Source organism: Piliocolobus tephrosceles, chromosome 21, assembly GCF_002776525.5.
Source record: "Piliocolobus tephrosceles isolate RC106 chromosome 21, ASM277652v3, whole genome shotgun sequence".
Classification (NCBI taxonomy): domain Eukaryota; kingdom Metazoa; phylum Chordata; class Mammalia; order Primates; family Cercopithecidae; genus Piliocolobus; species Piliocolobus tephrosceles.
Genome location: NC_045454.1, coordinates 43,979,014 through 43,993,042, shown reverse-complemented (window position 1 = coordinate 43,993,042; position 14,029 = coordinate 43,979,014). Strand labels below are relative to the sequence as shown.

The 14,029-nt window shown below is 44.4% G+C and overlaps 1 protein-coding gene across 1 annotated transcript in view; it reads right to left on the bottom strand.

Moving 5' to 3' along the window:
* Positions 1-155: 155 nt before the first annotated feature.
* Positions 156-14,029, bottom strand: part of MUC16 (mucin 16, cell surface associated) — a 136,188-nt gene continuing 122,314 nt past the window's right edge. The window contains 7 exon segments of the mRNA XM_031934726.1: positions 156-254; positions 2,871-2,950; positions 3,274-3,315; positions 8,032-8,198; positions 10,486-10,553; positions 10,882-11,042; positions 13,020-13,168. Coding sequence (XP_031790586.1) covers positions 156-254; positions 2,871-2,950; positions 3,274-3,315; positions 8,032-8,198; positions 10,486-10,553; positions 10,882-11,042; positions 13,020-13,168 — 766 coding nt within the window.

Below are 14,029 nucleotides of genomic sequence, written 5' to 3'. Positions count from 1 at the left end.
GAAGATTTTTCTCTTAGTCCAACATGAACCAGTCAGGGGTCACGTCGAGGAAGGCTCAGAGACTGTGTCCGACCAATATGGTTTATTTCTGCCCCAGCCAAGCTTCTTTGGACCCTGGCTGGGGAAAAGGGACCCCGGGCACCGGCAAGTTCCAGTCATTGCAGATCCTCCAGGTCTAGGTGTGACTGGGAGTAGCCTGGGCACTGTTGCTGGAAGCTGTATTCTTCTTCCTTCTTCCGCCGGCGAGTGGTCGCCTATGAGGGTGAGGAGGAGGCGTGAGAATGAACTGGTCAGCTGTCCAGGGACGGGAGGCCACAGGGGTGACAATATGGCCAAAGCCAGAGGCCTGATGCTTCCTCTGTCTCCCTTCATTGTTTCATTTAATTTCTCCCTCAGTTATTTTCCTCTTTTCACCACTTTCTTTTCTTCTCTCTCCTTGTTTCACTCTCGGTTTAAAAAAATTTTCCCCCTCTGATATCCTCTTCATTTCTCTCTCCCCTAGCCCCGAATTTCTTTATCAATATATCACATATCTACCAATGATTTATCTATCATCTAGCTATCCATATTTATCTATCTGTGACTCAATTATCTATCTACCAATCAATAACTATCACTTATCTCTCACCTGTCGATCATCTGCTATTTATAATCTATCAATCATCTATCAATCACTTGTCATCCATCAATCATCTATTTATCATCTGCTTACCAATAGCTATCAAATACCTGTTACCTATCAATTTATCTATCAATTATCTATCAACAATCATCTATCATCTACCTATCAGCTATCCACCAATCATCTATCAACTATCAATCATCTATCTCCTATCTTCTGTCTAAATATCATTTCTCTCTCATCTCATTCTCAGTCTCTTTCTCTCTGGCTTTTGGTCCTGATCTCAGCCTCTCCCTCTCTCTCCCTCCCTTCCTCCTCTACACCTGTCCAGCTTAACTGAAGCATAACTGACATAAAATAAACCGCACACATTTAAAGTGAATGTTTTCATAAGTTCTGATCATAACTTATTGAACCATCACTACAATCAACATAAGGAACGTCCATCCGTCATCCCTAAAACTTTCCTCCTGGCCAGGCGTAGTGGTTCACGCCTGTAATCCCAGTACTTTGGGAGGCCGAGGCGGGTGGATCACCAGAGGTCAGGAGTTTGAGATCAGCCTGGCCTTCATGGTAAAACCCTGTCTCTACTAAAAATACAAAAATTAGCTGGGTGTGGTGGTGCATGTCTGTAATCCCAGCTACTTGGGAGGCTGAGGCAGGAAAAACGCTTGAACCTGAGAGGCAGAGGTTGCAATAAGCCGAGATCATGCCATTGTGCTCCAGCCTGGGCAATAAAGTGAGATTCTGTCTAAGAAAAAAGAAAAAAGAAAAAACAAAACAAAACAAAACAAAACACACACACACACACACAAAACTTTCCTCCCGCTCTTTTACAGTTCCTTTTCCCTGCCACTGCAAACACATTTTCATTCCCAGGCAACCACTAATCTGATTCCTGTCCTTACAGATTAGTTTGTATTTTCTTTCTTTCTTTCTTTTTCTTTTCTTTTCTTTTTTCTTTTTTTTTTTTTTTTTGAGACAAAGTTTCGCTCTTGTTGCCCAGGCTGGAGTGCAATGGTGCAATCTCGGCTCACCACAACCTCTGCCTCCTGGGTTTAAGCAATTCTCCTGCCTCAGCCTCCGAGTAGCTGGGATTACAGGCATGTGCCACTAAGCCTGGCTAATTTTGTATTTTTAGTAGAGATGGGGGGTCTCTCCATGTTGGTCAGGCTGGTCTTGAACTCTTGACCTCAGGTGATCCGCCCACCTCGGCCTCCCAAATTGCTGGCATTACAGGCGTGAGCCACCGAGCCTGGCGATTAGTTTGTATTTTCTGGAATTTGTCTATAAAGGGAATCATATGGTATGTACTCTTCTATCTGGATTCTTTCACTAGGCATAACTATTTGCAATTTATACATGTTGCTGTATACTTTATTAATGTATTAATAATTCCTTTTTGTTGCTGAATAATATTCCATTGTCAGGATATATTTGTTAATGGACATTAGGGTTGTTTTCAGAGTTTGGCTATTACAAACAAAGCTGTTATGAACTTTTATTTATGTACAAGTCTTCATATAGACCTATGTTTTTGTTTCTCTTAAATAAATTACTAGGAGTGGGATGGTAGGGTCTTATGGTAGGTGTGTGTAATTTTCAAAGAAATGGCCAAGCTATTTTCCACTAGAGCTTTATGAGAGTTCCAGTTCTGTCACATTTTCACCAACACTGGTTATAGTCAATCTTTTCAATTTTATCCATTCTTGTGCAAAGTGGCCTCTCGTTGTGACATCCATGTATATTTCCCTAATGACTAATGTTGTTACATTTTTCTCTTATATTCTTTTGTTTACACTCTTTGCAATCACTTTTTCACTCAGTATCTTGTAACCAGCATACAGGTTGTGAAGTTTTTGAGATATGCACAACATAGTAACTATAGTTAATAATAATGTAGATTTCAAAATTGCTAAGAGTATAGGTTGCCAACGTTCACACCACAAAGAAATAATAACTATGAGAGGTGAGGGACATATTAATTAGCTTGATTGAGTCATTCCATAATTGTACATATACCAAAGCATCACATCGTATCCCCTAAACCTATGCATTCATTACTTGTCAATTAATTAAAAATAAAATTATAGAAAGAAAATAGGAAAGCCACTCCGTGAACTGGGAGAAAATGTTTGCAAAACATATATCCAGCGAAGGACTTGTGTATAGTATAGTATGGTTTTGTAATACATTAAGAACTCTTACAACCCAATAGTAAGAAGACAAGCAACCCTTCCTTGCTCACCAGGAAGCCGCAGATCAGGCATGTGATGAGTCCCAGGAATACTGCCAAGCAGATGAGGATGATGGCCCAGAAGGGAAGGTCTGGGGAGACAAGGGCTGGGGTGAGCCCCCTCCTGCCATGTCCTAGGGCTCCTTCTTGGACCCTATGTGGCCTGAGGATGGGCACAGCCCTGGGGAGGAGAGCTTAGTGGCTCAACATCTCAAGCCTCTGATGCCCCCAAAAAGTGGGCCCCCAGCAAGCCAGGATCCCTGCTATCCTTTCCCTATGCCTCAATAGTCTTTGCCATGGGTTGGTCAACTTTGATCCTCATCCAAGACTCTGTGTGCCTGGTGCTCTTGGACAAGGCAAAGCACCATCAGGTGACCCCCTCCCTACCCTGGGCTGGGGCTTCTTTGAGACTTACCAGAATTCCCAGTTAAGGGCTCATTTCTGTTGGGAGAATACCCTAGAAATGAAAGAAATGGAGGGTGCATGTGAGTATGTCTTATTCTTTTTTTTTTTTGGAGATGGAGTCTTGCTCTGTTGCCCAGGCTAGATTGCAGTGGCATGATCTTGGCTCCCTGCGACCTCCACTTCCCAGGTTCAAGCAATTCTCCTGCCTCAACCTCCCAAGTAGCTGGGCTTACAGGCGCCTGCCAAAACGCCCGGCTAATTTTTGTATTTTTATTTTTATTTTTTTTAGTAGTGATGGGGTTTTACCATGTTAGACAGGCTGGTCTCGAACTCCTGACCTCGTGATCCACCCACCTCGGCCTCCCAAAGTGCTGGGATTACAGGCGTGAGCCACTGCGCCTGGCTGAGTGTGTCTTATTCTTTCAAATACAACTTTACAAGCATACAAAAAAGCAGAGAGAAGAGTACAATAAATATTCATCACCTAGATTCAGTGATTTATATTTCCTCCAACTAAAACATATATATCCAATTTATGATTTATTAACATTTCAGTGAAAGTAAATGTTTTGGCTGAAGTTTTAGAGTTGAGTGGACATCACGACATCTCACCCCAAATATTTCAATTTGAATCTCTAAAAAAATGAGGACATGTGGCTACATAAGCCCAAAGCCATTATCACACCACAAGAGTGTCGTAAGTTAAAGTCATGCCTCTGGGCATGGTGGACCTAAATTGGGCTGGGCCCAATGGCGGTGGTGGAGAGAATGGATCATCGCAGTTGGAAACTCATGGGATCTCTCTAGGTTTTTAAATTCTTACCCAAAAGCTTTTTCTTCTGCCTAAAAGCATTTTTTTTTTGTTTTTTTTTTTTTTTTGAGACGGAGTCTCACTCTGTCGCCCAGGCTGGAGTACAATGGCGCGATCTCGGCTCACTGCAAGCTCCGCCTCCCGGGTTTACACCATTCTCCTGCCTCAGCCTCCCAAGTAACTGGGACTACAGGTGCCCGCCACCTTGCCCGACTAGTTTTTTGTATTTTTTTAGTAGAGACGGGGTTTCACCGTGTTAGCCAGGATGGTCTCGATCTCCTGACCTCGTGAGCCGCCCATCTCGGCCTCCCAAAGTGCTGGGATTACAGGCTTGAGCCACCGTGCCCAGCCTAAAAACACATTTAAGCTCTCCTTGACTTGGTGGTTTTATCGTCATCTTTTAGAATTCACCTTCAATGTCATTTCCTCCAGGAAGCCTTCCCTGATGACCACACCCATGTGTGAATAGGCTCACATCAAATAATTTATAATTGACAACTGCCTGTTCTTGTTATTCCTCACTACAGCACAAACTCCATGAAGATAGGGATGTAAAGCCACCATCAGGCATGGGGAGAAGGGTTACTGATTCCTCTACTTCTACAACTCTGTTATGGCCAACTTCTTTTTTTTTCTCAAGATGGAGTTTTGCTCTGTCGCCCAGGCTGGAGCGCAATGATGTGATCTCATCTCACTGCAACCTCCGCCTCCTGGGTTCAAGCGATTCTCCTGCCTCAGCCTCCCAAGTAGCTGGGATGACAGGTGCGCACCATCATGCCTGGCTAATTTTTTGTATTTTTAGTAGAGACAGGGTTTCACCATGTTGGCCAGGCTGGTTTTGAACTCCTGACCTCATGATCTGCCTGCCTCGGCCTCCCAAAGTGCTGGGATTACACTCCCAAAGTGCTGAGCCACCACACCCAACCTATAGTCAACTTCTTAAAGATGTGGAATACATACCAGTGACTAACAAGCATATGAAAAAATGCTCAACATCACTAATAATCAGAGAAATGTAGGTTAAAACCATGATGAGATACCGCCTTACACCAGTCAGAATGGCTATTACTAGAAAGACAAAAAATAACAGATGTTGGAAAGGATGCCAGAAAAGCGAACTCTTACACACTGTTGGTGGTAATGTAATTTAGTACAATCTCTATGAAAAACATATGGAGATTTCTCAAATAACTAAAAATGGAACTACCATTTGACCCAGGAATCTCACAACTGGGTATCTACACAAAGGAAAATAAATAATTGTGTCAAAAAGACACCTGCACCTGTGTGTCCATCACAGAACTATTCACCATAGCAAAGATAGGGAATCAACCTAAGTGTCCATCAATGGAGGAGTGTGTAAAGAAAATGTGATCTCTCTCTTTCTGTCTACACACACACACACACACATACACACACACACATACACACACACATACACACACACATACACACACATACACACACATACACACACACATACACACACACATACATACACACATACACACACATACACACACACATACACACATACACACACACACATACACACACACATACACACATACACATACACACACATACATACACACATACACACACATACACACACACATACACACACATACACACATACACACACACACAGTGCAATACCACTCGCATAAAAAAGAATGAAATCATGTCTTTTGCAGCAACATGGATGGAAGTGAAGGTCAAACAACTCAGATACAGGAAGTCAAATAGCGCATGTATTTGACTAAATAATGCATAGACATGTCAACGCTAAATAATGGATAGGCATGGACGTAAAGGGTGGAATAATAGACAGTGGAGACTTGGAAGGGTTGGGGAGTGCAGGAGAGCGGATGATGAGAAATTACTCAATAGGTACAATGTACATTATTCAGGTAATGGATACCCTAAAAGCCCAGACTTTCCCATTGGGCAATAGATCCATGCAACAAAATTGCACTTGTATCCCTTAAATATATACAAATAATAATTTGAAAAAGTAGTGAGCAATATGGAGTAGCCACAAGTGGCTTTTAAATTAAAATTAAATAAAATTAAAACTTCAGTGTCTCAGTTACATTAACCACACTTCAAGCACTTAGTAATCATGCATGGCTCTGTGCTGAATGGCACAGATAGAAACATTTTCTATCACTGCAGAAAGTTCTATTGGATGGGCTGATTCGAGGCAAGGTTTGGCAAACTACAGCCCTGCTGGGTCCATGGCCTGTTTTTAGAAAGCCTGTGAGCTGACGACAATTTTTATTTTTAAAAAGCAAATTGGTAAAACAAGAAAAAGGCATGTGAAAGGCTTGTTGATTCTGAAGAATCAACAGTGCTCTCTTGCACAACAATAAATCAGAACCAAGGACAGGGCACACAGGCATTGTAAGGTCCTAATAGGTTCACATTTGACTTGAAAAGAACCTCATATGAAATCTAGTTATTTCTTCTGTAAATATGAGTTGAGTGTTTATTATGTGCCAGGCAGAATATGGGGTTCTTGGAATATAGTGGTGAAAAAGCAGACAGTTACTCTCTGTTATATTCCTGATACATGGTATAATGTAACTATTCTTTGAATGGGTAAATTTGGATAGCCATCCCTGGAGTTGGAAAATAGGTCCATCCTACTACATATGTTGAGGATGAATCACATACAACTTGAAACTGGAAGCCCTAACTGACCTGCTGAAGCAAGAGGATCACTTGTGGCCAGGATTTAGAGACCAGTCTGGGTAACATAGTGAGACCCTCTCTCTACACAAAATTTAGAAATTAGCAAGGTGTGGTGACACATGCCTGTAGTCCCAACAACTCGGGAGGCTGAGGTGGGAGGCTCGCTGGAGCCCAGGAGTTCAAGGCTGCAGTGAGCTATGATTGCACCACTGCACTTCATTCTGGGTAACAGAGTGAGACCCTGCCTCTAAAAGAAAAAAACCAACACAAAAAAACCAGAGCCAGGTGCAGTGGTGCATGCCTGCCTGTAATGCCAGCACTTTGGGAGGCTGAGCTCAGGAGTTCAAGACCAGCTTGGGCAACATCGCCAAACCCCATCTCTAGAAAAAAATACAAAACTTATCCGGGTATGGTGACACATGGCTATAGTCCCAGCTATCTGGGAGGCTGAGATGGGTGGATTGCTTGAGCCCAAGGGTTGAGGCTGCAGTGAGCTGAGATCATGTCACTGCACTCCAGCCTAGGTGACAGAGTGAGACCCTCTCTCAAAAGCAAACAAACAAATAAACAACACAACAACAACTAATCAGGGTAATTGTTTAACAATGCAGCTGCCTGGGGGTGGAGGAGCAATACCATCTAGGGCAGGCAAGATGGGAACCAAAAACCAAGTGACTTGCTAAGTACAGAGATAAGAAGTCTAGGCCGGGCGCGGTGGCTCAAGCCTGTAATCCCAGCACTTTGGGAGGCCGAGACAGGCGGATCACGAGGTCAGGAGATCCAGACCATCCTGGCTAACACGGTGAAACCCTGTCTCTACTAAAAAAAAAACAAAAAAACTAGCCGGGCGAGGTGGCGGGCGCCTGTAGTCCCAGTTACTCAGGAGGCTGAGGCAGGAGAATGGCGTAAACCCCGGAGGCGGAGCTTGCAGGGAGCTGAGATCCGGCCACTGCACTCCAGCCTGGGCGACAGAGCGAGACTCCGTCTCAAAAAAAAAAAAAAAAAAAAGAAGTCCAGAGAGGAGATGTGACTAGCCTGAGGCCACAGAGCCAGCCAGAAGAGGGTAAATGCCTCCCATATCCCTCAGGCATCCTTTTCTTTCTTTCAATGATGGGTAACGCCTAGGAGAACTAAGCCACTTTCTCCCAGTCTGAGAAAGTTCGATGATGAATCATCCCCAAGCCTTCAGATTCCCAGGGAAGGACCCAGGTGAGGAAGTGGGAGCTTCTACCCCAGCCCCAATGACCCAGGGAGCTTTACCATCCACAAGGACACTGCTCCTGTCCAGGGTGAAGTTCTGCAGCTGGCTACCATTCCGGGTCATCCGCAGGAATTCCTCATAGATGGCAACTCTGTCTACTCTCCAAGCCAGTGGCGAGAAGTTACACAGGGAATCTACCCCCGTGTGGTGACTGTTGGGGACAGACCTGGAAGAAGACAAGGGATAAGGAAAGATATCTGCAATTTTATCATGATTCTAGGCTTTCTCCTTCTAGAGCCTTCCTGTAAGAACTTTCTGCAATGATGTAAACATTCCATGTCGGCCAGGCACAGTGGCTCACGCCTGTAATCCCAAAACGTTGGGAGGCTCAGGCAGGCGGATCACGAGGTCAGGAGATCGAGACCATCCATGCAAATATTAGCCGGGTGTGGTGGCGTGTGCCTGTAATCCCAGCTACTCGGGCAAGACTCCGTCTCAAAAACAAAACAAAAAAACAAAAAAATTCCACATCTGCACTACACAATGCAGCCATTAGTAGCTTCGGTAAATGCTTAAAATGCAGTTAGTGTGGGAGAAGAACTGAATTTCTAATTTTATTCTACTTAATTCATTTAAAAATAGCCACAGAGAGGCCAGGCATGATGACTCATGCCTGTTATCCCAGCACTTTGGGAGGCCAAGGCGGGTGGATCACTCAAGTTCAGGAGTTTGAGATCAGCCTGGCTAACACAGTGAAACCTTGTCTCTACTAAAAACACAAAAATTAGCCTGGTGTGGTGGCACACGCCCATAATCCCAGCTACTTGGGAGGTTGAGGCAGGAGAATTGCTTGAACCTGGGAAGTGGAGTTTGCAGTGAGCTGAGATTGTGCCACTGCACTCCAGCCTGGGCAATAGAGGGAGACTGTGTATCAAATAAATAAATAAAATAAATAATTTTTTATTTTTAAAATAATTATTTTAAAAATAATTATTTTTAACGTTGGGGTAACATTGGAATGTTGGGGTAACGACTTTTGAATACCCATAAAATCAATGAGAAAAATGGCCAAAATAGTCCAAATCAACTTTTCCAGAAGTCTAGAAGTGAACCAAAGGCTTGCAAAAATTCAAGGGGTGTTTAGTTAAGGAAGGTGTTAAATCTCAGTAAAAAGAGCAAGCTTTGTGGCATTTTAACTTGCATTATTTCCACAGTGCTCTTTCAAGATCCTCAGTATTTTATTATTATTATTATTATTGTTATTATTGAGACAGGCTCTGGCTCTATTGCTCAGGCTGGAGTGCATGGCACAATCTCAGCTCACTGCAACCTCTGCCCCCTGGGCTCAAGCCATCCTCCCACTTCAGCCTCCTAAGTAATTGGGACTACAGCGCACACCACTACGCTCAGCTGATTTTTGTTATTTTTTGTAGAGATGGGTTTTCACCATATTTTCCAGGCTGGTCTCAAACTCCTGAGCTCAAGCGGTCCGCCCACCTTGGCCCCCCAAAGTGCTGGGATTACAGTTGCGAGCCACTGCATCCAGCAAGATTCTCGGTAATTTTGAAAACCAGTAGCCTCACAATCATGATAGCTGTGAAAACCAGCCGCCTAGCAGTCAAAATAGCTTGAGAGTGCTGCAGACATCAATCCGCAGAACCTTGTCACTATTTGATCTGCTTGGCAGCTCCTTGAAAAAGCCCTATCCTCAGGGCTTACCGTTATTTGTTCTGACTCAGAATTTGTTTAGTGAGGAAAGCCTGTTCTCAGGGCAGTTGTCAAAAAAAAAAAAAAAAAAAAAAAATCGTTGGTATTCCCCCATTGGAATTGATACCTCTCATTGAAAAGCACAGTTAGGGCCGGGCGCGGTGGCTCAAGCCTGTATGTAATCCCAGCACTTTGGGAGGCCGAGAGGGGCGGATCACGAGGTCAGGAGATCAAGACCATCCTGGCTAACACGGTGAAACCCCGTCTCTACTAAAAAATACAAAAAATTAGCCGGGCGAGGTGGCAGGCGCCTGTAGTCCCAGCTACTGGGGAGGCTGAGGCAGGAGAATGGCGTGAACCCGGGAGGCGGAGCTTGCAGTGAGCTGAGATCGCGCCACTGCACTCCAGCCTGGGCGACAGAGTGAGACTCTGTCTCAAAAAAAAAAAAAAAAAAAAAAAAAAACACACACAGTTAGGCTGCTGGAATCTAAGTAATCTGGTTTTAGTCCCCTCCTTCCCCCATCTTCCATGGGTCCTGATTTCGGTAGCCAATGTCTTAATGTAGTCGATTCTACACTCTAGAGTCCATGGCCTCAGCACCAGGTACCTTTATGTTTGCTGAGATTTACACCAGCTCTCTTGAGTGTTGAAGCCAGTTGGGTTCCAGCTTTAGGAAAAAGCTGGTTTTTAGTTAACAGCTCTCTTATTTCTAGGGCTCTCTTTCATCAAAGCTATGGCTTGGGAACACTTCTATTTAAAGGACAGCAGAAGTTCCTAGAGTTATTAGGTCCTGAGTTAGAACTCACCTGAATGCTGAAACTTGACAGTCAGAAAAATAGCTCTTGATGCTACTATTTCGGAAGAGCTGGTTGAGCTGAAAGACAGGGCGATGTTTCTTAGGTCAGAATACTGGTCCCAGTTAGCATCAGAGAATTTTCAGCCACTGAGCACACTTCTCCATCTATTTTGTTTGTTGTCATGACAACCACTTGCCCAGGTATGTATATCAAAGGAAATGCTCTTCTAGGGTGTGACTTAGCTGTGTGACCTTGGGTCAGCTACTGAACCTCTCTGTGCTTGCGTCTTAAATGGGAATAAGAACCTGTCTTTGTGGATTGTTATAAAAAGTCACCCTGTGGCTACCCAGAATGCATAAGTCGATTTCTGCATGCAATAGAGTGGACACACCACCCCCTTCTCACCGCGTCCTCAATATTCCTTTTGTTCCTCTGGTAATTGGTGGTGCTTGGCTGGGATATGTCCTGGGAATATGGTAGGTTGGTGATGGTGAAATTCAGGTAGAAGTGCTGGGTGCTGGAACTGCTTGTTGGTTTTGTTGGTTGATAAACTGATGGCTCCATTTCTAGAATTTAAAAAAAAGGATGTAAAAATTCACTCTCAAGGCAGGGTTTTAAGAAAGAGATTATTCCAGCTAGCTTAACTTATTTCTGGCATTGGGAGCTGTGCTAGGGTTTTTTTTTGTTTTGTTTTGTTTTGTTTTGTTTTGTTTTTCTGGAGGGGAGGTCGTTTGTTTTGTTTTGTTTTTTTGAGACAGTTTAACTCTCTTTGCCCAGGCTGGAGTGCAATGGCGTGATCTCGGCTCACCGCAACCTCCACCTCCTGGGTTCAAGCCATTCTCCTGCCTCAGCCTCCTGAGTAGCTGGGATTACAGGCATGCACCACCACGCCTGGCTAATTTTTTTTTTTTTTTTGTATTTTTAGTAGAGACATGGTTTCTCCATGTTGGTCAGGCTGGTCTCGAACTCCCGACCTCAGGTGATCCACCCGCATTGGCCTCCCAACAAAGTGCTGGGATTACAGGTGTGAGCCACCGTGCCCGGCTGAACTAGGATTTTAAAGATGGGATAGAGGGTTTTAGGTAACAGCTGTATATTGGATGGAAGATCTTCCTCCATCCATCTGTCCAACTTGCATCCATCCACCCATCTACCTTTCCAACTCTCTTTCTACCAAGCATTGTAAGAATTCCCTACAACGTGGGGGGAAAGAGACTGGGTTTCTCTGGGGGTGTAGTCAGCAAGCATAGGTGCTGAGCAACCCAGTATTCTAACTGATGATCTTTGTGCGTAAAGGGTCTTCCTGACTCTGCTCTTCTCTCCCTCCACCCTCCATTCTGCACACAGAGCCCAGAGGATAAGCAGAATTCATTCCACTTTCTTTCTAAAGCAGAACTCATGAGTGTGTCATGTTCCTCCCCAAGCCTTTCCAGCACCCAACGATGTCTCTGCCCACATCTTTGGCTTCAACTGTCACCTCTCCAATATCAAAGTGGGCGCTCCAGCTACACCAATATTCCTCAACTTCCCCCAAAATGCCATATTCTTTTTTGTTTTTGTTTTTGTTTTTGTTTTTTTTGAGATGCAGTTTTGCTCTTGTTGCCTGGAGTGCAATGGCGCGATCTTGGCTCACTGCAACCTCTGCCTCCCGGGTTCAAGCGATTCTCCTGTCTCAGTCTCCCAAGTAGCTGGGATTACAAGCACACACCACCACGTCTGGCTAATTTTTGTATTTTTAGTAGAGATGGGGTTTCATCATATTGGTCAGACTGGTCTCGAACTCCTGACCTCAGGTGATCAACCCGCCTCAGCCTCTGAAAGTGCTAGGATTACAGGTGTGAGCCACCGTGCCCGGGCAAATGCCATATTCTTTTTATCTTCTAGGTTACAGATGCATGGAGCACAATTCTCCATCTATTACCCCTGGCTAGGTCCCATTCTCTGTCAGATCTCAGCTTCTTCACCCCTTCCTACACAAAAACTTTCCAAGACAAGGTTGTGTGTTCCTCCCTGAGGCTCCCACAGGCTCCTGAAATTCCCTTATCATAGCAATGATCACACTTTATCATTAGTACGTGTTTACTTCCATTGTTTATTGAATGAATGAATGACTTATTCATTAATGATTCATTCATTTAATTAACCATTTTAATTGATCAATTAAATCAATACTCAAATCAATTAATCAATTATTAGTCAATGAACTCAATTAATCAATTACATAATCAATTATTTAATAAATCACTTATTCATTAATTAAATGAATGAATCAATAAATTGATTCAAAATAAATGATTCATTGATTCATTCATTCAACACAGTTTTTTTACATGTAAAAATAGCTATTCTCTTAGGTGCAATGGCTGAGTGTTCTGCTCCTGCCTGGTTGGATAATCTCCTGCCAGAGATCATCTACATGGGTCTCCAGAAAGCTTCCCTTTCTCTCTCTAGAGCCTCCACCAATTCTGCTGGTACCGAGAAGCCCCATCTTTCCTCATAACCCCACCTCTTCTAGTTTTGAAACCAGCCACCCCAGCTTATACCTGTCACGTGGATGTCCACCAGCTGGTAGGTGGAGCCCAGCCAATGAGATGAGGCATTCAGGGTCTTATCCAGAAAGACTTGCTCCACCAGGCTGGGGTCCAGATCGGAGGAGAACAATGCCTTGACAGTGACCAACATGGAGTCCATCCTAGGGACAGAGACCACAGGAATTCAGCCAGTACTCAGCATCAGCAGGGTCATGGGTTGCTGTCTTTAAAGAGCCAAAGATCTAGAGGCAAGGTGGTGGTGGGGTGCCTAGCTGCCCACACCCCCAGTCTAGAGAAGGGTCCTGATCAAAATGGGAGGCCTTCAGCTGGATGCAGTGGCTCACGCCTATAATCCCAGCACTTTGGGAGGCCGAGGCGGGCAAATCGCCTGAGGTCAGGAGTTTGAGACCAGCCTGACCAACATGGCAAAACTAATAAAAATACAAAACTTCACTGGGAGTGGCGGCACCTGCCTGTAGTCCCTGCTACATGGGGGAGCTGAGGCAGGAGAATTGCTTGAACCCAGGAGGCAGTTGCAGCAGTGAGCTGAGGTCGCACCACTGCACTCCAGCCTGAGCAACAGAGCGAGACTCCATCTCAAAAAAAAAAAAAAAAAAAAAAAAAAGGAAGACTTCTAGGAGTTACATCTAGAAGCAATAACAGTAACAATAATCGACATGTTTTACAGATCAAGACCCCTAAGAAGTGACTTATGCATTCTTCATCATCACTCTGGTGGAAGGTATTGTTAAAATTATCCCAATTTCGGCCAGGCACGGTGGCTCAAGCCTGTAATCGCAGCACTTTGGGAGGCCGAGACGGGTGGATCACGAGGTCAGGAGTTCGAGACCATCCTGGCTAACACAGTGAAACCCCATCTCTAAAAAAAAAATACAAAAAACTAGCCGGGCGAGGTGGCGGACGCCTGCAGTCCCAGCTACTCGGGAGGCTGAGGCAGGAGAATGGCGTAAACCCGGGAGGCGGAGCTTGCAGTGAGCTGAGATCCGGCCACTGCACTCCAG